Source organism: Sardina pilchardus, chromosome 21 (genome assembly GCF_963854185.1).
Source record: "Sardina pilchardus chromosome 21, fSarPil1.1, whole genome shotgun sequence".
In the NCBI taxonomy this organism is placed as follows: Eukaryota; Metazoa; Chordata; class Actinopteri; order Clupeiformes; family Clupeidae; genus Sardina; species Sardina pilchardus.
Window position 1 is genome coordinate 16,028,042 of NC_085014.1, and position 25,000 is coordinate 16,053,041.

General features: G+C 47.7%; 1 protein-coding gene across 1 annotated transcript in view; it reads right to left on the bottom strand.

Annotated features, from left to right (window-relative positions):
* Positions 1-25,000, bottom strand: part of atp8a1 (ATPase phospholipid transporting 8A1) — a 150,947-nt gene that overhangs the window by 65,447 nt on the left and 60,500 nt on the right. Inside the window, exons 15-22 of the mRNA XM_062523848.1 lie at positions 20,660-20,704; positions 15,628-15,700; positions 12,534-12,639; positions 7,933-8,015; positions 6,517-6,566; positions 4,714-4,783; positions 2,942-3,026; positions 1,783-1,922 (exon numbers count right to left, since the gene is read on the bottom strand). Of these exons, the coding sequence (XP_062379832.1) occupies positions 1,783-1,922; positions 2,942-3,026; positions 4,714-4,783; positions 6,517-6,566; positions 7,933-8,015; positions 12,534-12,639; positions 15,628-15,700; positions 20,660-20,704 (652 nt within the window). The remainder of the gene's footprint in view (positions 1-1,782; positions 1,923-2,941; positions 3,027-4,713; positions 4,784-6,516; positions 6,567-7,932; positions 8,016-12,533; positions 12,640-15,627; positions 15,701-20,659; positions 20,705-25,000) is intronic.

Consider the following 25,000-nt stretch of genomic DNA (forward strand, 5'->3'; position numbering starts at 1 on the left):
CCCCTCGTTCTTCCATTCCCCTGCCTCTCTCTGATTGCTTTGGTTCTGATCCACATTAATCAGGGCTGGGCCCAGGTTCAGGCTGGTGCGCTGGCCCTGTCTGACCGACGGGGTTGGATGAGAGGCCGGCTTTAGACCGGAGCGCTCGCTCGCTCGGGGGAAACTGGAGCCCGTCCCTTTTGCTTGGCATTAACAGAGAGGATTGCGCAAAAAAAGCACACGCATCAAGGTTCCGAGGAAGACGCGGACATTCTGCCCCAGGCCTGGGCTCAAGAAGAAAGTGTGTGAGTGGGTATGTGTATTATGTCTGTGTGTGTGTGTCTGGTGTGTGTGTGTGTGTGTGTGTGTGTGTGTGTGTTTCTTTGAGTGTGTGTGTGTGTGTGTGTGTGTGTGTGTGTGCGTGCGTGTGTGCTTCTATGTCTTTTTGAGTGTGTGTGTCTATGTGTTTGCTTGTTTGTGTGTGTGTGAGTGTGTTTGTATACGTGAGTGTATACGTGTGTGCATGAGTACGTGTGTGCATACTGTATGCATGCGTCTCTGTGTCTTTAACTATGTGTGTGTGTGTGTGTGTGTGTGTGTGTGTGTGTGTCTTTGACTGTGTGTGTGTAAGTGTGTGTGTGTGTGTGTGTCTTTGACTGTGTGTGTGTGTAAGTGTGTGTGTGTCTTTGACTGTGTGTGTGTGTGTGTGTGTGTGTGTGTTGAGAGAGTGTGTGCGTGAGACACTGGTTCATTGAAAGTCTGAGGTTTGGCTACATCTCTGTGACCTGATGAGGGTTTGGCTGGAACATCACTGCCCAATCCTAAAGAGCAGACTTCTCTCACTGAAGCCGGTTTGAACTAACGGCTATAACTCACTCTGTGAGATCAACTTACTAAAAAGCCCTCTAAGACTCCATTTCAGACTTGCCCAACCCTTTCGCGCTACTTTGCCACTTTTAAAATGTTGTGCTTACTTTAAAATACATTTTGGATAGTAGGCACATCTTTCACAACTATGCGCCCTGAATCGCTTGCTCACTAAAGAAGTAAAAGGTACCACAAACCATCGCAAAACGTTTGGTAAACAGCATTAGTCACATTCCTACTCTACTTTTCTCCTGTGCCATCTACTGCAGCACTGCACTACCAGCACAACATAAACATTAATATTGGAACTGATCTTCCCTCATTTAACGATCAACACACACACACACACACACACACACACACACACATATTCTCCTCTCTCTCCGTCTCTCAGCCTGCACTACAGACATGCTTTGTTAGTGCATAGTGCAGTATACAGTACTGTGACTACCGACAGACATAGTCTACAAAGACCACTGCACTGCAAGATGCTCTGCACAAATGTATCTAGTCTGTGTGTGTGTGTATGTACATGTGTGTCTGTGTGTGAGAGTGAGACCACCTTTGATACTGTAATCGGTATTGCATAGACAGACTGTCGTGTTTAGGCTGTCGTGTTTTCTCTCTCCTTCCCCTGGACAGGTGCCTGCAGTCAGGTGCAGCTCTATAATATATGCACTGCCCAAATGTATCTAGTCTGTATGTACTGTATGCACATGTGTGTGTGTGTGTGTGTGTGTGTGTGTGTGTGTGTGTGTGTGTGTGTGTGTGTGTGTGTGTGTGTGTGTGTGTGTGTGTGTGTGTGTGTGTGTGTGTGTGAGTGAGGTCCACCTGGTCCGCCTTTGATACTGTAATCAGTATCACTTAGACATGCTGTTGTGTTTTCTCTGTCCTTCCCCTGGACAGGTGCCTGCAGTCAGGTGTAGAGTAGCTCACCTTCTCGATGAGCTCGTAGCTCTCCTCCAGCTTCAGGGCCCGGTTCTGCAGAGAGGTGGAGGCGCGCTGGTACACCTCCTGCCAGTGCTGGTACGACGACTCGCTGATGTCCGCCACGGCAAAGCACAGCGTCCGCAGGCCTATGGGTGATGAGGGGAGAAGAGGGGAGACGAGGGCAATGGAGGGTAGATTGTCAAATACATAGATAGAGATAGATAGGTAGATAGATAGATGGATAGATAGATATAGTTTATTCAGTGTTGCAGTGAATGTGTTACAATTACAGTGTTCCCGCAGCCATACAAACACAGCATGAAAACATATACAAACAAACAATATACATAAATTATTATACAAAAGGTTGTCAGCCACAGGTGAGTTGAGCAGTCTAGATGATCTCTCTTTAATGTGTTGTTTGCTCTTAGTGGTTTCTGTCTAGTGGTGCAACTAGGAGGACATTTTGTGAGACTGGATTGATTTATGTTACACTTCTGGACTGCATACCAGACTGCTCTCCGATCTCTCCACAGAGGGTCAGGGAGATCTCCGTGGACACCAGCGCCGACATAAGGGCAGCACACTCAGCTTTCGACATTTCATTATTCAAACCCCATTATTATCAATACAACCCCGAACACCAGCGTCTAACTGGTCTAAAAGAGTAATGTTGTCAGAGTAATCGAATGTGGGGAGCGGAGCTTACGCTGCTGAAAACCAACCTAGACTCTAGAATCTCGGCATCGAATGTGATGCAGGACCCCCAATCTACCAGCAGAGGGCAGTAGATTCATAAGAATTGAGAAAATGAGTGCACCAGTATTGGCTGAAGGATTGCAACCTGCTCCCAGACGATACGTGACTAGGCGACTCTATGAGCAACACAATAATAGCACCCCAGCATCCAGTAACTCTACCACTAATAAGAAATATGACACCTTTGGTGTATGAGGAAACGGTAGTGGAAAACAACAGCTACAACAGGTTTCAACCTGCACCATCTATCAGATTTCTCTCCACCATCACCTATACATGCAGCTGTTTTCTACAGTCAGTGACAAAGGCTTTTGTTTCCCTGTTTCAGAGTCACTATGTTTGGCCTGTTTGCTTTGGGTGTGGACCTGTATACATGTTGACACATGATGACAGACAGGAGGCTCACCCTCGGTGGCAAACTGTTCCAGGTGTTTCAGTGTGATGTCCTTGTACCTGGAGCTGTCGGCAAGGCGATCATAGATGACCGTGTCCTGGAAGAACACATACAGTACACACACACACACACACACACACACACACACACACACACACACACACACACACACACACACACACACACACACACACACACACACACACACACACACACACACACACACACACACACACACACACACACACACACACACACACACACACACACACACACACACACACACACACACACACACACACAAGCCTTTTAGATTCTTAATCTCAAGATGTCGAGATGGTCTTCTGAAATACGCTTCTAAAACCTTTCATATCTAAGCGACAGAATAAGAGTTTGTTCAGTTACTAACATACTCTTATTGTGTTTATGAAAAACTATAATTGCACAACGTATAGTTGTTTTATCTGTGGCATTATGATAGCGGGGCCACATAACAGCTTGCCTATATTACCTCTTCTCTTTGTTTGGGCCTAAGGTCTCTATTTGCATTAAACATATGAAACCACTGCAGTGTCCAATCAGGCAGAACCAAGAAAAGCAATAAAGTGGTACTGAAGGAGAAAAGTAGAGGAAACAGAGAGGAGAGCAAGAGGAGTGGAGAGAGGGGCTCATCTGTGACCGCCATGGGAGGTGGGGGAGAAAGGAGGAGCAATGAAGGAGAGAGAGAGAAAGAGAAGAGAGGGAGAGAGAGATAGAGAGTGTTGAGAGAGAGTGAGTGAGGGAAAAAGAGTGTTAAGAAACAGAACAAGATGGAGGGTGTGAGAGAGAGGGAGGGAGAGGGAGAGAGAGAGAGAGAGAGGGAGGGAGGGAGAGAGGCTTCATCACATGAGAGCAGAGCACCAGAGGGGTGGGGGTGGGGTGATGGAGGGAGACAGCAACAGAGGTAGCAAAAAAAAAAAAAAACGAGTGTGTGAGAGTATGGGTTCAAAGAGGCCATTGGAGAGCTAGACGAAGAGAGAAACAACGCTCGCGTTCACACTCCAGCCAAAGACAGGAGACTAGCGCTACAGGAAACTAGCGCTAAAGCTACCAAGACGCCAGGGCACAGATTAACATCGCCACATTCACCACTCTGGCTCCCATTCTCACACGACACCATGGCACTATAATAGTAACAAATAAACAGCTTTCACTGCGAGTGGGAGCGGAGGATAAGACTGCCGAGCCTCCACTGCTGGCTTAGAGGCAGAGCAACAATGCCCCCCCCCACCCCCCAAATCCATGCTGCTGTATTAATGGGGAAGGAGGGGAGGAAGAGAGAGATAGAGAAACGACTAGAGATGGGGGTAAGAGAGGGAGAGAGAGAGAGAGAGAGAGAGAGAGAGAAAGAGAGAGAGAAAGAGAGGTGTGAGAGGAGGAACATAAATAAACAGACAGGGTGAGAGAAAAGCATGAATAGAAATAAAGAGAGTGCAAGAGTGAGAGAGAGAAAGAGAGAGAGAGAGAGAGAGGGATGAATAAGAGGCAAGCTGAGAGCAGAGGCTGTGAAACAAAGATACCACATGAAGAAAAGAGGGAACGAGTGGAAGATGGAAGAGTGTGTGTGCTTGTGAGAGAGAGAAAAGACAAAGAAAGACAGAAAAGGAAATACAGAGAAAGGAAGTAAGAAAGAAAAAAAGAAAGAAAGAGAGAGAGAGAGAGAGAGAGGGGGAGAGAGAGAAAGCACTCTAGACTCTAACAGCCACTGAAGCCCATCACAGGTTGCCATGGAGAGAGACACTCACGGCTCCTTTGCAGTAGAGGCGGATCCGACCGGCTGGAGTGCGCATGATGACAGACATTCTTTTTCTCGTGCTGGAGGGGGGAGACACACACACACACACACACACACACACACACACACACACACACACAAACAGTGAAAAATTAGCACTCCAAGTGTAACACTGGAGACATCGCCATGATCAAGTCCATCATCACCTCTGAGGCACAAAGACTGCAATCACAAAGAGCGGCACACACACATCTAGAGACATGATCACTATGTTCCACCCACAGACGACAAGACGCAGATTACAGGTTTTAGTCTGCAGTGCTCCAGCAGCACAACAGCGCCTACTGTACTGCATCCGTCTCTCACTCACCCGGCACTAGACTAGTCCCACTCCTGCCTCACAACACAGCAGGCTTCACCATAGGGACCAGTCAGTATTGAGCTCAATCAAATGCTACAATTTGATGCTACAGCTTTAGTGGTGAAAAAAATTAAGAGACCACTACAAGTTGCTGAGCGCCATTCGAATGAGTTGACGGTCATCTTCAAAATGAAGAGACGACTGCAAATTCGAATATGATCGTCATGTCACTCGAATGTCACTCAGCAACCAAAGGATGACCTCAGAAAAATCTGCAGTGCCCTCTTCATTCTTTTCCCAAAGCTGTATGTGTAAAGATTAAAACTCTATAGGTGTCAATGTGCATTAACAATTGACACAGCAGGCCAATTCAGCGCACTGTGGCTGTAGTACACAAGAGTGTGTGTGTGTCTGTGTGTGTGTGTGTGTGTGTGTGTGTGTGTGTGTGTAAATGAAAGAGACAGACAGTCTTGGACACTGTAATCACTACAGCATGTATAGAATGTCCAGTCCGACCTTTACTGTGTTTACTTAAGTGTTTGAGATTTTTCTGCAGAACAAATGTAGAGAATGCAGGCAAACTGCTTCTGACAGCTAGCTTTGCTTATTTCTGGACACAAACAGCAAAGACAACAACTGACTTTACAACAGAATGCAAAGGGAACTTGTCCCACAACGCTAGGGTTGCAAAGGGGCGGAAAATTTCCGGTAAATTTCCGGAAACTTTCTGGAAATTTCCCATGGGAAGTTAAGCTGGGGAATTTTGGAAATATTCAAAATTGGAAACTTTTATGGAATTACAGGAAATAAGGGAATTAATGGGAATTTACGGGAATTTAGTTTTTTACTAGCAGTTACATTAGCTAGCCAAGACTGCCGTGAACACTGACTTAACTCGACTTGTTACAAAAATGTTTAATGAATTTATTTTAATCCTCGGTTGGCCAAAAAATGCCGATATTACATACATGTATGACCCCAAACCTCACAGATTGTGATTATTTTAAAAGTGGCAAGCTAAATCAGACCAGTAATATGACCATATGATTATTAACCATCCCATTAGAGCTTATGCAAAAATTCCCACATGAGATAACGTTTGCAATGACGTTTTCACCGGGAAAATTAGGTTTCCTATATGTCTAGTAGCCTATGTCGATTGTTGTGTGCATGTAATTGACCTGCATGTGCAGGGTAGAAATTCAACTGAATTTGCATTAAATCAGGTTGTTTTAACTAACATTATGCTGAAAGATGGGTTTTTTTCCAACTACATTAAGGTCTCTGTTATATACTAACTTGCCAGATACAATATTTCCAGTTTATTACCATTAATTCCCATTTATTCCCGTTAATTCCCGTATATTCCCGTTAATTCCCATGGAAAGTTTCCAACTTTGAAAATTCCCGGAATTTTGCAACCCTACACAACGCCCAAAGAGAAATGATTACCTGGTAAACTCCAGCACATTCAGCAGCTCGTATTTCTCCTCCTCCCCCAACTGGAAAAGACGAAGCGAGAGGTCAAGGGTTAAAAAGGTCAAAGTTCAGCCTCATCCAGACACTCCGATGGCTCTGCATCTCTCGGAGCAATTAATCAAAGGTCCAGCGATAAGCCTCCCAATCGGTGCTCACACCCCCAAAAAAAAAACAGTGCGAGGAGGGTTGACCACAGGAGAGTTCTGAATCTAATTAGCTCGCCCGGTGCAAGGGGCACTCTGGGACTAATTGCGAAGAGGGACACTTCAAAGGGTCTAACGGAGGTGAGAGCATCGAGTGCCAAATAAGGAGATTACACAAGGCCAACACATCAGAGGAGGCTGGCTATGGAGAAAACATTAAATACACAAACAAACATCTATTCAATTAAAAAATATCTGCATTTGTTTTAACTGGAGTTTTGAGGTGGCGTGTGTCTCGCTACCTCTCGTCTACTTTCTCTTCCTCCTCACAGCACACCTTGGGTCACATGGCGAGGCCAGCCAATTAGAGGAACAAAATGGCTTTCTGTCTGACGCCGAGAGGGGCACGGGGGCCCTGGTCTCTTCATTCCTCTCCTAATTAAATCCACTTTATTCTGAATGTTGCACTGTTTCCACCAGGGACGCAACATGGGATACACACACACACACACACACACACACACACTCTCTCATTCTTTCTCAGCTGACACTGCTCTGATGAGCACCCTGCATCACCATGGACACGGTTGCTATGACATCAGAATAGCCTCTGGTCACTGAGGTCATTACACACACACACTCACACACACAAAATGTTCGAATGGGGAAATGAATAGAATGAATGATGAGGGACATCGCTCTCTCTCTCTCTCTCTCTCTCACTCACACACACACACACACACACACACTAATCCCCCTGACACACTCGCTCATTATCACTCTGCACAGCACGGCCTCAGAAGACCTCGGTGTGGAATGACACGAACATCACATCTATCAGAGAGCAGGCCGGCTCAAAAGCACACTAGTGATAACAACACCTCGGAGAGGAATCCTAAAAACACGCTCATCTTGGCCCTCTCTCAACCTCGCATTTCTACCGTTTTAGACTGTTTTTTTTATACTAAAATTACAAATCAGATAAATATACTGTAGCTGGTCTTGAAGCCAGACTATTCCGTGCCAGGGTAAAGGCTTGTTTGTTTGTTTGTGTGGGATCCTGCAGGCCTATTGTTGTGAAAGGGCTCTCTGGAAACTAGCAGGGTCACATGGCTAGTGACCAATACACTGAGGTGTGTGCAGTCTTCACAGTGACACAGTGTGTGTGTGTGTGTGTGTGTGTGTGTGTGTGTGTGTGTGTGTGTGTGTGTGTGTGTGTGTGTGTGTGTGTGTGTGTGTGTCTTACCGATTCAACAATGACACAGTTGGGCGTTCTCCCGGAGAACACAAAGCCCAGGTTTCGAGCAGCTCGCACTAAAGCCCCCTCATCTGCGGAACACAAGAACACAAGAACACAAGAACCGTATTAGAAACATTGAAGTCAACCTCTCCCTCCCTTGGAATTGGAATTTCACAGGAAGCAGTGATTAAATGCTATTTTTAGTGCACACATGACACGCAGCATTTTTGTCTGTTACATGATCTGCAAAACCAAAAAAAAAAATGACACAAAGGACCGATAGAGGAGTGAGCACATGTGAATGCAGCTAATTTTACAGCATGCTGTCTCAGTCTCGCTCTCTCTCTCTTCATCCCTCTCCCCCTCCCTCTCTCGGTCTCTCCCTCCTTCTCTCTGTCTCACCCCCTCCCTCCTTCTCTCTCCCTCCCTCCATCCTCTCTCTCTCGCTCTCTCTCTCTCTCTGCAGGATCAGTGGGAGCTAGAGAGTGGTGTTAGCGCTGCTGCTGAGGGCTGGCGTGGGGAGGCGCGTGGGGAGGCGCGTGGGGAGGCGCGTGGGGAGGCGCGTGGGGAGGCGTGGGGAGGCGCGGGGGGAGGCGTGGGGAGGCGCGGGGCTGCGTGGAGTGGAGTGGAGTCTGGGTGGAGCGGGATGAGCCGACGCCCGGAGCTGCGCTGCGCTGGGGCCTGGGTGTGAGCGCGTCAGAGCAGAGCACGCCTGTTAATTAACGAGAGGAACAAGAGAGAGCTCTAATCTCCCTTTTCCTCACACACACACACACACAGCCCACCATCAACATAACCAACTTTTCAGGCACATACTGTAACCACCACTAGCAGTAGAGTCTCTCCAACCCCCCGGCCCCCAGCCCATCCCTCTCACTCCCATCTCTAGTTTGTCTCACCCTCTGTCTGTCTGGGGTGCAGCTCTAGTCTCTGTCTCACCCTGTCTCTCTCGTTCTCTCTTGTTCTCTTTCTTGCTCTCTCTCTCTCTCTTTCTCTCTCTCTCTCTCTCTCTCTCTCTCTCTGGGGGTGCGGCTCTAGATGCTCTCCACTCATAATCACTGACTGCAGAATTATTATTATTATTTTTTTTAGAAGTTCGTTTGGAGGCTTCTGGAGCATTTTCATTTTATAATAATAACAGAAAGAGTTGGTTGGTAAGCACTTCCCCAAATCCCCAAATATCAAAAGACCTTTTATATGAATTTGGAAGGAGCATCCATTACTATAATCTAATCGTAAACATTGCTTTTGTTAAGACCCCCCGCAATGCACACAGCTCTCCACAGCAGTATGGAGAATTGCGCTGCACGGCATACAAATGCAATATAATAAACCGATACGTGCATACGAATACGAGACGAGCGTGTGGGGGAGCGGAGACTAATCGAATACAGTGTCACCATTTCTGCTTCGGCAAGCTACTACAATAAGGGGAAGCCATTTGTTCAGGCGATGGTTTACAACACATCAAGTGTTGGTACAATCGTGCCGTCTGCTCCTTGTCACCCAGTGCAATATTGATGCCTCCCGGAGATAGCGGGGCAAGATGTCTGGAGCGGGCGTCCGCAAGCGGGCATGGCAGGAAATTAAGGCGGCAGCGCGACAAAAGGAGCCCTATCCGCGCGGGGCGAGAATTACATCACAGCGCCAGTCGGTTCTAATAAATGCCAACAGTGGTGTCGCGTCAGCCAGCCGAACGAGACTCATATTCTTGTGGTCACGGGCGCTGCACTGTGAAATCCGGACAGCTTCAATGACACACACACACACACACACACACACACAGAGCAGCTGTCTCTGTGTGTTTGGCTTTGTTTCGTGTGATTGCCGTCCCGAGGAATACTGGTACAGGCCGCCTGCTGTGTGTTTGTTTATCGACCAAGACAATGTTTCTGGAAAGATTGAGATAAGCCCTGTCCACATGATGACAGACTTGTGTAAGACACACACACACACACACGCACACACACACACGTATATATGTATTTATATATACACACACACACACACACACACACACACACACACACACACAAACACACACATGTATATAAATACATACGTGTGTGTGTGTGTGTGTGTGTGTATATATATATATAAATACATACACTGTATGTGTGTGTGTGTGCGTGTGTGCGCGCGCATGTGTGTGTGTGTGTGTGTGTGTTTTCCACGAGAGAGCGCAGCAGACAATTGGCCTGTTTGATTGGTGTCTAACGCACCAGCAGGCAGAGGAAATCCATGCACACGGCCGGCCTAATCCTGGGCTGACATCACCCCTCTGGACCCCAGTGCTGTGGACAGGTCTGGACAGCGGAGCCGTGTGTTCGTGCCGTACGTGTCTGGGGCGGGGCTGGGCTGGGGGGGGAGGGGGGGGGGGGGTGGAAAGCCCTTATTCATTCTGACTAGCAAATAAAATAAAAGCACTAAAAAAAAAGAAAAAGAAAAGAAAAAACTAAAAAAACAGCCAGTGCTGTCAAACCGAATGCGCCGCTATTCCACACGGCGTAATCTCCACAGTAAACTTGTCAAGTGTCGTTTTGTTTACGGGGCGAGACCGTATTTTCAGATGGAGACGGCGGGTGAAGTCCTTGCACGGGGGAGGCGGGGAAAGGGGGGGGGGGGGGGTTCCACAGGGAGACGGTCGAGTGTTTGTGTTTCGAGACATCTCTCCACTCAATTAGCCTGGTAATTGGGCTCCAGCGCTGATTAGCTCCAAATGTCAACAGACGGGTCCCAGCCTCAGTGGACGGGTGTGCACGGCCCAGTGGCCTTCAGGCACAGAGGGCCTGGACTGGTGTGTGTGTTGCGTGAGCGTGGGGGTTCGTCTAGCAGAGTCTGTGACTCTCGTGAAAAGTGTTGATATCTGTGCTCAATCTAAATGACACCACTTCCTCTCACTGATCCTGAAGTAATATGCTAACTGACTGGAATTGTAATGTACTAGCCTAGAAATCTAGACGCCCCTAGCGGCAGCAACTGAAATTTGGATGGCGGGGCAGTCTAGGCACAATCCATAGAGCTTAGGAGCTGAGAACTGGAAAATCAAGCTGGCCAATCACAGCGTGTATAAAGTCGGTGGGCAGGCTTAACATAATGTTGACTGACATGCGACCAGAAGTTGAGACGGTAACGCATCCTGCTATTTGAAAACAAGAAGATGATTCGTTTAGCGTTATCCTATTGCGTGTAGAGGGAAGGTTACGCATCCTGCTACTTGAAAACAAGATGATTTGTTTAGCGTTATCCTATTGCGGAGAGGGAATTTGAAAGACAACTGTTTATCCCACCCCTCCGATTGAGCCCTGACTACGGTGAGTTCCCAGACCATACATCTTGATGTGGGTCTGGCTCGTCAGGCTAGTACTGTACATGACTTGGCCCAAGACTGGGCCCAAGACCCATTTCCAGAAGCCAGGATTGCGTGCTAATATCCAGATATTATTTTTGCACTAACGCACCACCGACAGATGGAGGGACAGTGAGGCGAAACTGGCTGATTTGACAAAAACTCCTCATGGAACTGAGTGTGTTCACAACAACTCTGTCGGAATCACGTTTCCACATTTCAGGTGCCCAGCCACACACTCAGCCCCAGACTGGTGCACTCGGCAGAGGGAGCTTTGGAGCAACAACGTCTGAAGTGTTTACAATGGCTCTGTCCAAATCACCGTCTGGGGGTTTTAGTCAGCTTAGCAGCCTTAGCGCAGCCCGATTGGTAGAGCAGGGCTCTAGCCAGGCCAAGGTCATGGGTTCAGCTCTCAGTGAGCTCCAACTCTGATAGGGGAACCCTCCCTTTATTATGTGCTTGGGTGGGTAAAATGCATGCATGTACTTGTACATATTGTACACAGAACAGACATGCAAAATTGGAAAATTGTCAGAAAATGAAAAAGCAAGTGCATCAAACAGATACAGAAAACTGAACATATATTCTGCGCAGACATACAAGTCATTGCAGTACGGTTCACAATGGATACTGTATGAACATGCACACAGATAAGAACATGACAACACAATTTGACAAAAATAAGCTTTGTGTGAGCATGGAGAAGCTGTTTGTATTGTGGTATTGTGTGTAGTGCATATTTGCAATATTGACAATTACTTGTTACAGTTCCAAATAATTTCTACAGTTTCAAACTGTGATATACACATACAAATCATTTGAGTGATTAATTCTATAGGTGTTTATGTGTGTGTGTGTGTGTGTGTGGTGTGTGTGTGTGTGTGTGTGTGTGTGTGTGTGTGTGTGTGTGTGTGTGTGTGTGTGCGTGAATTTGTATGTGTAAACAGTATGTGGGTGGTAATGTGTATATATGTGTGTGTGTGTCTGTGTGTGTGTGTGTACTGGATGTGTGTGTAACATATGTGTGGTCTGAGTCTGTGTGTGTGTGTGTGTGTGTGTGTGCGTGTGTGCGTGTGTGCGTGTGTGTGTGTGTGTGTGTGCGTGTGTAGAGCCTGTTGGGCCTGGTTAGAGCAGCGTTAGTGTGTGTGAAATGGCTATGTGTGCGTGCGTGCGTGTGTGTTTGTGTGTGCGTGTGTGTGTGAGGTGCTGAAAGAGAGAGAGAGGCCCAGCTGGTGTTGGTGCTGGTGGCGGTACTGACCGGGCGAGGCGGCCTGGTACACAATCTTGTCGTCTGTGCGCTCGGGGACGGCGGTGTGACAGATGGCCATCATGGTCATGAACTCCAGGATAACAGGAGCCGTTGGCTGCAGACACAGACACGGAGAGGGAGGAAGGGAGGGGAGGAAGGGGAGAGTCAGAGAGGCCTGAGGTCAGAACATGGCCATGGAAAGCAGTGGCACGGCTACTACGGCAACCACAGTACATACCACCGCCACTACTACTGCTAATATGCTAGCTGTAGCGGCTACTATGGCAACTACATACCACCACCGCCACTACTGCTAACGTGCTAGCTGTAGCATGCCATGGCTACACCTATCACTACAATATGCACAACTATTACTACTACAGTACTATACTACTGCTACTGATGACTACTCCTGTTACTAATTAATAGCTCTACAGCCACCCCTAAAATGAATGATTTTCAGATTCAATCATTCATGATGTGTGATGCTCTGTTAATAGGATATACATGTCTGGGGTGTTATAGCTAAAACTATATATATCATATCAACTAATATTAACATGCGCTGCAATGCTGAAATATCCACCCATTTGTCCAGTCAAGGAACTAACCATACAGTACAGATTAAAATGACCACATAACTTTTACTGAACAATCTTTTCGTTGATCCGTATCAACACATTCAAACTCACAACGATCTTCTTTTCTCTTCAAACATCTATGCTGTCAGAGACCAACTCACTCAAAATCACTGGAGAACACAGCAGAGAGCAGAACAAAGAGTTCACTGTCTCCCTCTCTCTCTGAAATCATTTCTAATTCAACAGGCTCGACCCGATCCAACGGCTCTGTTCCTGTAGGGGTTCGGGTCTCATAACAAACAGGGCCCCGTGAAAAAAGCACTCGAGAGAAAAAAAAAAAGAAGAAAGAAAAAATCAAAGCACTTCTGAACGACAGCTGCTCAAAGCCATGTAGCAAGCAAGGCGCCTCCTGGGATTGATCACCATAAGCGGACGTGACTGTGGAGCGCTCCTGTCAGGAGACGAGGACGCGGACCGGGGGGATCAGGGGTGAGGGCGGGGCACAGGGGTGTCAATCAACAGCAGCAGCTACTCTGTCCAGAACACACCAGAGATGTGAGCTGACGAGACGCGACAACCAGTAGAGAGCCCCCCAGGCCGGCTCCGTAACGTGTGTATAACCACCATAGGTGGACAACCGCCATGGTTAGTGTAGTAGGTGGTGGTGTGAGAGAAATGAGGTGTATTGCTGCTGGATTCATAAGCTACCTCATCTAGGAGAGAGAGAAAAGGAGAGAAAGAGAGAGAGAGAGAGAGAGAGAACAAGAGAGAGAGAGAGAGAGAGAGAGAGAGAGAGACTAATGGGATCTGGTCAGTAAGTAAACAAACAAACAAACAAACTAACAGAAAAACAAATAAACAACGAGTTTCCCTAGTGACTCAAATGAGGATCCCCTCTGGGAGAGTGGTTATTTTCGTCTCCAAACACCCCTAGCCAAACACACACACACACACACACACACACACCTCCAGCCATGTAAAACTGTGGGTAATGGCCCAGTATAAAATTGATTAAGTCAAAGTTTGCCAAGAGCTGAGAGCCTGGGGGTTGGTAATAATAGCTTGTGTACACCTCTAAGCACTTGTTTAAAATGACAAAACTACAACTATGGCACTAACTTCAGCAGCTATTTGTGCTGTAGTGCATAATAGCTGAACTCAATAGGCCGGTAAATATTACCCCTATGTATCTTTAAAAAAAACTATTTCTGACCATCTAGCCATTCTCAACAGAAGTACAGTATCTTTATTTCTAGCACCGGTATTTAGAGTGCATAAGCGCGGTTTTAAAAACAAAGGTCGAGGTTTTTATGCTCGGAAATGACCAGCTGCAGTTCTGTGAGAATCTCGTGCATTACCAGCACACCACAAATGATCAGGTTCTCCTCTATCCCTGTCTCCCTATCTCTGGAGTCTGCAGAGGGAGGACAGATACTGTGTTCTAGACTCGTTGTAAGTTTGGCATTTCAGGCAAGAAAAAAAGTTTAGGTAGATGTATTTGCCTCAAGTTTACAAGAAGGAACTCCGACTTTGAGTGGCTTTATCTGGTATGACGTTGGAAAAAAACGCAACCTGTGTTTGTCTGCAACACAGCCTAGAACGGCTCATCTGATTGGCTCCTGACTTCATGAAATCTAAAGCATCTTCTCACACTGCACACACTAGACACACCAACACCGAGTGATCACAGCGCTCGTCGACGTCCAGTCGTCGACTCGTCGCACGCGGAAAGATGAAGCGAGGAGTGAACGCATACATTTAGTAAAACCCATAAAAAACGTTGTTCTAATTAAAGGCCAGCCCAGAGCATGTGCTGAGGCTGCCCAGGCTGTAATTAAAATGACTTGCATATTTCCTGCCCGCGGCACGACCCTCGTCGTCCGAGCAGCAGCAGGACTCCTCGTGTTGCTCGGGCGGCAGCTGAGGAGCCATCTGAGGCAAATGTTGCCCTCCACTCCCCACTTGGTGTTCCGTCACTCCCGAATGAAAGAGGGGACATTAAAAACAGCATCCATACTATAGCAGGGCTGGAATCTAATTAGCCAAAGATAGCAATGGCCTCCCTCACCCCACCTCGCACAAACAAACAGGCGTCTGATGTCATATGGCACAGAATGAAACATCGTTATAACGGGTCAGGTGAATCCTATTCAAACAAACATGCGGACACAAGGTACAAGTCCGTGCCTTTGTGTCCATATCAACCAGCCACCGTCACTAACAGCCTCAGAGTCACCCACCTGACCCATAGAAGGCTCTTTCTGAATGCACATGCGGGCGTCGTAAATAGCAGTGTGCAGAGACCAGTGCATCCCAGCGCCGAGTAAAAAGTAATTGACCCAAACGAGTAGGCCCACTGGGTGAGTGGCTGGGTAGCGTCCAGTGTCTAAGCCAAAGCTGCCGCTAGTGGTGCTAGCCATACTGTGGGCCAGCGCTAACAGATGGGTGCTTAGGGAGGAAGGGTGGTGCGGGAGAGAGGAGGGTGGTGGTGGTGGTGGGGTTGGTGGCATGGCGGTACTTACATGATTGCTTTGGAGATTCTCCAGTAAGCTGGGGTCGTTAAATCCGGCCTCTTCAGACGACTCTGAGCTGTGCCTGCGGAAGAGAAGGGCGAGAGAGAGGGACGTGATTACAGAGAGGAAGACCAACACACACACACACACACACACACACACACACACACACACAAAAAACACACATACCCACATACACACACAACTGTATAATGCTCAAAATATATTGTTTTTTGCTCCATAGTGTGTGAATGTGTGTCATTAGAAAGAGATAGATGAGCGCAGCACAAGTTGTGAGGTCAGAACCAAAGACTGCCAAAGACCCAAAGTATGTGACATTAATTTTCATTTAATTAAGATATGGTATTGATCCGTGATCTCTGATTAATTAAAGAATCACGACACTCGGCGCTATTGATTCAAGTTATTCATCTATGATTTGTCTGTAATTACAGAGCTGCTGTTTCTGACTGCCTTTGCCAAAGATGATACAACCTCATCTTGGCCTGTGACAGACAGAGTGTGTGAGGAAGAGAGAGAGAGAGAAAGAGAGAGCGAAAGAGATAGAGGGAGGGAAGTACAGTACAAAAATGGAGAAAGCAGGGACCCAAAAAAACAGGGAGGGATTATTCAGTTACACAAGCCTGCTTGCCCCAACATTTTTTGTTTAACACTTATTTGGGCTCCCCTCTTGAACACACTGTACTCTCGTCATTCAGACAGATTTTAGCTTAACCTTCATCAAGGGCACATCACCACATGGGGAAAACACACTTGAGATCGCCACTTTAAGAATTCACTAAAAATCACAGATCGAGGGAGACTTTTCCAGGTTATTCTGAAAGCCACACACACAAACGCACACACAAAAAAAATGAATGACTCTCCCTATGAAATACGACTGTGTTCTCTTTCGATTAATTCTGAGAAAACCTAAACATGTGGCTATTTATACCTGCATCAATACAGAATTTACACTTTGCAGGCAACAGCATCCTCTGAACGAATCGATGGCTGCCTGGGAGATTAATGGACGCGCGGTAAATCAAACTTGTAGTTATTTGGACCCAAATGCTGAACAAGATGTTTTGTGGGGGTTTCCGCTGAGACTTAAATCTCCCGTGGCATCGGAAAGGCCTTCAGTCTCCGAGACCCAAAAGAAATAATAGGAGCTTTGTTGGAGAAAGAGTGCAGTTGTCCAAAATCCAGAATCGATAGGAGTGTGTTGCGTTACGCTGAGACACAGGGAGAGATGAGGAAATAGGATCCGTCGTAGAGAGCAACAACACTTTTGTAAGGGGCCAACTCACACACGCACACACACACACTCGGCCTGCAGGAACCAATCATCCATTTCGTCAAGGCCTGCTCACACACACACACACACATGCACACACACACTCACACATCAACCAACCTGCACAAGCACACAACCTCGAGGGATAATTTGGCTCTGATAAGATCGACAGGCAAAGCTGGAACAGTTTCCCATGCATGGCGTTATATAATTCATGACACTTAACGAAATAACAATTTAGGATAATAAATTCTATGAGCTCGGCCCTGTATGTCCACTCATCCCTACTGAGATTCTGATGTGTGTGTGTGTGTGTGTGTGTTTGGGTGTACATTCACATTTGTATGCTGCTTCTGCATGTGTACAGGCAACCTGGAGTGTGTGAATGCCAGGCACTTTCTATTTTACTACAGGAATTGGGTACTGTGTGTGTGTGTGTGTGTGTGTGTGTGTGTGTGTGTGTGTGTGTGTGTGTGTGTGTGTGTGTGTGTGAACATGCTTGTCGCAACAGGCTATAACAGCCAAAGCCTCGTGGGTGCTGTTGAGGGCGAGCCAGCCAGCATCAGGCAAACTGCAGAGCCCATTGTTCATGCTTTCACTCTTATGACAGCCAACCAAAGATAGAGAGAGAGAGAGAGAGAGAGAGAGAGAGAGAGAGAGAGGGAGAGAGGGAGAGAGGGAGAGAGGTAGAGAGGTAGAGAGGGAGGAGGAAAATGATATGGGGAAAAGAGAGAAAGAGGTAGAGAGAACAGTAGCAAAAAAGACCAAAAGAGAGAAATGAGATGGAGGTGGAGGAAGGAAAGAATGCTAGAAATAGAGCTGAAGAGAAAAGATAGAAAGAAAGAAAGATAGAAAGAAAGAAAGGAGACAAAGGAGAGAAAGGAGAGAGAGATAACAAAAGAAAGAGAAAGAAAGAGAAAAAGAAATAAAGAAAGGAGGGAGAGAGACAAAGAAAGAAAGAAAGAAAGAAAGAAAGAAAGAAAGAAAGGAGAGAGACAATTAAAGAAAGGAGAGAGAGAGACAAAGACAGAAAGAAAGAAAGAAAGAAAGAAAGGAGAGAGAGAGAGAAAGGTGGCAGTACTGCTCTTCACTGCGGGCGGCGAGTGGGCTGTGCGCTACTGCTGCTGCTGCTGTTGCTGCAGTGGTCTCTGGAGAGGGAGCCGTGGCTGCCACCTCACTTACTGGAGCGGCCTCGCTGAAGTGAACACAGCACACGGGGCAGCACGCCACAGAGAGAGACATCTGTTGTGTTAATTATTGAACGCAGCCGAACAGAGCTACAGGGACAGAACACGGCCGTTTTTAGTGGAGGCGCGTTCGGCAGGACGGGGAGCTGGGCTGTGCTCTGGTGCATTGACTCGTCTAAAGGAAGAACTGCAGGTGCAGCTGTAAGGTGGAGGCATAGAGTTGAAGGAGCATCAGAGGAACTCTCTAAATGAAGGAGCATACAGTATACAGTATATGTACATGTTTTACTATACAGGCATGTATGTTTGACTCCAGGACCATATTTGTCTGACTATATATAGGCATGTTTTAAAAGTGACATTTGACATTTTACTATGTGTCCATGTAGATTTCACTGTACAGTATAGTAGTCAGCGCTGGTAAACTCGAAGAGTTAAAGCAATAGTTCAGAATTTTGGACATAGGACCTCATTTCCAACTCAGTCTGGGTGATATAGGTCGGTGAAGACCATTTTCAGTGAATTTCTGCCCTTCCTATGAGTTGCAGCGTTCATCTCGTGCTAATCTGGTGCCAAGATAACGCAAGTCAACGGTAACATCCAGCCTGCCACTGAAAACACTCCACAGAACACCCGAAACAAATACATTTTAACGTCAGACTATCGATGCACATGCCTAGTGTTGATAGAACCATGTTAGAAATAAAACGAACCTTGCATCGCATTGCAATAGCCTACTTTGTTCCCTGTATGGCAGTGGCGGATTGATATTGAGAAACTAGTCCCTCAAAATGTAATAAATCATTGAGTTGCAAGGTTAGTTTTATTTCTAAAATTATTCTATCAACACGGACATGTATATCGATAGTCCGACGATTTAATTGACTTGTCTCGGGTGTGCGGTGGAGTGAGTAAGACTGTTGTTGATGTCAGACTGATGTTACCGTAGAAATGTGTTAGCTCAAAACCAGCGTTAGCAAAGGGGACGCTGCAACTGAAGGAAGGGGCTAAACGCGATAAAAACGGTCTCCACCGACCTATATCACCTCGGTAAAGTTGGAAATGAGGTCCTATGTCCAAAATTCCGAACTATTCCTTTAAGAGCAAAAGGGTTAAGACTAAAAATAAAATAAAGAAACAGCCTAGTTTTAAGAGGAACAACCAGAGATCTACATGAGACAATGCACCCCCTCCCCTCCCTGTGCCCCCACAAACACCACAGAGGCAAAGCTTTGATCTGATCTGTCTGAAAACATCACTCACATAGCCTACATAAGAGTGTGCGTGTGTGTGTGTGTGTGTGTGTGTGTGTGTGTGTGTGTGTGTGGTTTGGGGAGCCAGGTGTGCAGAGCCCTGCACTGATGAGGTGCTCATAATGCATGAGCTTTGTCTGAGGCGGGAGCGGTTCCCGCACAAATCAAGGTTCTCCGAGTTCTCCTCTCCTGGAGCTCTGTTCCCTGTGATCGGCTTCCTTTTATTACCGCTCCTCCGCAACAACAACACAACAAAACAAAACAAAACAAACCAAAACAAAAAAAGCACAGAGAAGGAGAAGTGTGTCAGGATGCCTCTGTGAACAAAAGGAGCAGACAGAGCGAGCTTCTCCTGCTTAGAGGGGGGAACAGGGTGCAGAATCTGCCCTGGCACACACACGTAGCCAACAGCTTGTGATTTTCCCAGACTCCCCCTGCAGCATCCAAATTTGGGGCGAGACGTTAATACACCCCCCCCCCCCCCCCTACACACACACACACGCCCAACCCCCCCCCCCCCCCCCCCCCCAAATCCATCCCACCCCACCCCGTTCCAATGACTTTCTGCATGTACACAAAATGAGGACAACTGCGTGTTTGAGCAGAACAGAGTTGGCTGCCCCAAGGCCTAAATATGGATTGCACAGGGAGAGTCAACAAGTGGCATCCCCCCATCTGTCAATGGCAAGAGTTAGGGGGTAACAAGGTACAGTAGAGGGTGGAGATGCTTCAGTCTCTTGTGGATGTGGGAACAAGATGCTTTCAGAGCTGCTAAAGCACCACAGATGTTGGTTTGGCATTGTGCTTTACAATCAACCACGATACTGCAGTGCACACATCACAGTGGATTTATAACACGGAGCACACAGCAAGAAGGTTAGCTTTTAATGTCACAGAGAAGCATGAGGAGAGGACACACATCACAGGTCTGATCAGCCTGGGCTTGGGTGCAAACTTGTGCATTTTTAAACACGTGTTACGTTATGTTAGTGTGTGTTAAAGTTGCTTCCATCACAGCACTACAGTAGAACATGCAAAGTGCAAACGCCATCCAACAGAGGCAACAAATCAGCGCCACAAGAGTTCATCAGCTGCGGACATTTCGCCCCACAATGGCACCACAGCAAAGAACAAACCACAACCACAACAAACAACAACAACAACAACAACATTACAGTGTACACACACACACACACACACACACACACAAAGTGCACACACGTCACAAATAGACACACACTCTCTCTCACACACACACACAGCACAGAAGCATGGTAGTGACACCACGGTGCAGGTCGTCTTACCAGTCCTCCTCAGCCAAACTACCGTCCTCCCCCTCAGGGCAGTGGCTGTTGAGACGAAGACGAACAGGGTTACAGGGCAGAAGACAGGTCACACCGCACAGGTCAACCGCCCCCCCCCCCCCTTCTCACATTCAAAACACCAGGCAGCGGTGATGCTGACCACAAAAATAGCTCAGGGGGACCCCACTGGGAGGTGTGGGGGCTTCGGAGATGAAGTGCTGGGAGGCATGGCGGGGCTCTGGTCATATAATGTGTACGGTGCATCGCAGGAGAGAGGAATGAGGACAGGCTCACGTGGCTCAATGCAGAAGAGTGGATAATATGAAGAACCAGTGAGAGAGAGCACATGGTGGATTGCTCGTGGGAGTCAGCGGAGGCTTGATTGGAGCGGAGTGGGGTTTTAAGCAGCAATATGGGGGGGGGCTTAGGGGGTTGGGGGGGGGTTGGATGCACTTGACTTGTGCAGTCTGCCCAAAAGCACCCCTCAAGATCACTCGTCTCCTCCAAATTAGGAGGCAAGGACATGCATGAATGTCCAACCAGTGATGCCGGCAAACAGCGGCACCCAAGTCCTAGCTCTCGGCTGCCAACTGGTCGTGGTGGGAATTGGGGACATGGCCACTGTAAGTGGGTACACACGCACACACGCACACACGCACACACACACACACACAGACACAAATGGACTCACACACTCTCTATTACACACACACACACATTCACACACAAACACACACACACACACACACATAGAAATGGACTCACACACTCTCTCTAACACACACACACACACACACACACACACACACACACACACACACACACACACACACACACACACACACACACACACACACACACACACACACACACACACACACACACACACACACAAACACAGATGCACACATGTTCCCACACAGATACACACACACACACACACACATACCCTCTTACTGTGATGGCTTTAAAACTATCCCCTACCCCCCTCTTGGCTTGAGTCTTCTGGTCGGGTTCTCATGCACGTCAGAACGGGGCTTTGAGACCCTGGCTGCACACTCTGGGCCCGTCTGCAGGATTATTGCATGGCGGAACGCTAGACACCCATCACCAAGGCCAAAACAAGGTCTTTGACGTGCTCGGATTACGCGAGGCGACAAAAAAAAAAAAAAAAAAATCCCAGCTGTTATCCACGTGCGTGCAACACACACCGAAGGCAAAGCTTCGCTACCCAGAGAGGTGACTTAATGTGACGTGAGGTGATGTCATGTGACGTAAGGCTGCTGGAGCCTGGCGCGTGTGTGTTTTTTCAAATCCCCATCGGTAAATGGAGGGATCAACCATGGCGTTAGGACATCTTCTCCAGCTATGTGTGTGTGTGTGTGTGTGTGTGTGTGTGTGTGTGTGTGTGTGAGAGAGAGAGAGAGGCTTAGACAGGCTGCCAGGCAGTCGGTAACCTCTGATCTGATAATGGTCTTGATGCATCTGTAGACGTGTGTACGTGTGTGTGTGTGTGCATGTGTGTGTGTGTGTGTGTGTGTGTCTGTGATACCACATCCGACTAAGTCCTGCAGCAAAACCTAAGTGGAGTAAGTCCTCAGCATACGTAATCGTCCATCATCGTCTCCAAACCTTACGGTTATTTATGTAAGTGCGTGGATTAAACACAAACAACCATGTTGGGGAGATGTACGAGTCCGACGCCATGTCCACATAAACACTGATAGCATATGATTGGAATTCACCCAAGAGGATGAAACCGGGGCGGATTGAACGTACAGATCTGACGGAATGTAGAGGAGCTCGTTCTCTCAGGTCGGGTTTTTTCCACTTGGAAAAATAAAAGATGCATTCGCAACAATGTAGGCCATTGTAGGACCTGCAGGTATGGAGCCATAGAAAAAAAGCATACCTTTCTCTCCTTCATCTTGCTCCCCCCCTCCACCGCTTTCGTTCAGTTATTTATTTATTTATTTATTTATTTATGTCGGTTGAGTGTTCAGAAATAATGAGAATGTCTTCCAGCAATGGAGACAACCCCTGTCACTGACGAGCACTGAACTAACAGCAGGAGAAGGAGACACACCACACAGCCATATATAATACCCTTTAGAAAAGAATAGTTTTACTTTCACCATAGCGAACACACACACACACACGTCTATATATGAAGACTTATTAGTTTGATTCAAACAGCATTATAGCGACGTGCCAAACCATAAAGAGACTTTGACTAATGACGATCTAATGAAGTGCAGCACAGACCTGCGTGGGGGGGGGGGGGGGGGGGGGTGCTATGGTGGGGGTACAGAGAGGCTCTTTAAAGAAACATTGACCTCCAGCCGAGGGATTTAGACTTGGCACTCGCCGCACCAGCGAGAGGAGCCCCGTGCCAACCCAGTGGGGAGGGAGTGCCCACAGGACTCCCTCATCAGCGTACACAGACAGAGTGCTGGTTGCACTGCGTATTCCCCTGGTGCCAGGCTTGAGCATACACGTACTGTATACACACACATACACACACGTACACGACTACACGCACACACACGTACACACACACTCAAATGTATACACACACATACACACGTACAGTACGCACACATATACACACGTGTACACACATACACACACATACTGTACATACACACACACACACACACACACACACACACACACACACACACACACACACACACACACACACACACACACACACACACACATTCTTCAGCTGAACATGTACCCACATGCTGTAGGTTTTATCGAATTGCATCACTTGCAAAACACATTCCAGGTTCGCGCTTTAACCCTCAGTTGGCATTTCAGTCACTCTGTTGGCGCTCTGGCAGAGACGTGGTGCCCGTTCTTGGTCAGCGTGGCGACGCGTGACGTGGCGTAGCGCAAGCGGTGGCACGGTAGTGGGCTTCCGCGAGTGCCAGCCTGGGCTGTTGTGCGGGCGCCCGTGTCACATCTACTCATGTTAATTAGCGCGCGCTGGCCCAGGGGCTGCTCTTATTAATTACAGCGGCGGCTAATTAGATGTGAGGGAATAGCGGCTGCGGCTGGGGAGGGAGCGGGCGAGGGGGGGGGGGGGGCAGGGTGGAGAGGGCATCGGGGCACATGCCACCTCCTCTCCCCGTGGTTGGCACATTAGCCCAGAGGCCCCGATCCCTGCTGCTGAGTGCCGAGCACCAGGCACCCGAGCGCACTCCAGGTTGGCATAGGGGAGTGCAGCGCGGGGCAGTTTACTAGAACCTTCCATCACACGTGCATAGGAGGACACCCTTAGACACACACATACACACAAACGTATTCCCATCACACATGCATAGGAGCACACCTTGCACCGACACACACACACACACACACACACACACACACACACACACACACACACACACACACACACACACACACACACACACACACACACACACACACACACACACACACACACACACACACACACACACACACACACACACACACACACACACACACACACACACACACACACACAGAAATATTCACTCACATACTGTAGGTGCAGCAAGACACACATATATTTGTAGACATAAAAGACCCACACACATACCTACGCACACACTAAAAATCTATTTTCTCAGTACCACTTGCAATTTCCACCCTGGGTCACGCAGAAACTTGCACAGCATCCCACACAAGCCTTCAAACCGACTAACCCTGCCCTGCAACACCCAGTACACACTCCCTCACACAATGGAAATCAGATAGAGAACCTGTTGCAGCTGCAAATGCAGCTCCTCCTCCAGTCCATACCTCTCTGTGCAGGGACTTGAACAGCGGGAGAGATAACCTCGGGGCTAAGCGCGTCTTCAAGCATTTTGTGACCCCCCCCCCCCCCCTCGCTTTTTCTTTGTCTCCCGTCTAATCGTGTGTGTGTGTGCTCCAGAGGCCACTCGATAGTGCTGCTCGGCCATTAATGGTGCGGTGTGGTGCGGCACAGTGTGTTCGGGGAGAGACAGCCGGCGGTGCTTTGAATGATGCAGCACAAGATCAAAAAACACTCTGTGGCCATTAGTCTGTCTGTCTGTCTGTCTGTCTGTCTGTCTGTCTGTCTGTCTGTCTGTCTGTCTGTCTGTCTGTCTGTCTGTCTGTCTGTCTGTCTGTCTCAGAAGCCCGCAGCCACAAGGTAAGGAGGAGGAACGGGAGGAAGAAAGAAGCAACAGATGAAGGAGAAGCGGAAAAGAGAAGAGGCGAAAGCAAAATAGGGAGAGAGAGAGAGAGAGAGATGAGAAATGGAGATAGGAGGAGAGGAGGAAAATGAGGAAGGGAGAAGACAGAGGCTGAGATGAGAGAATG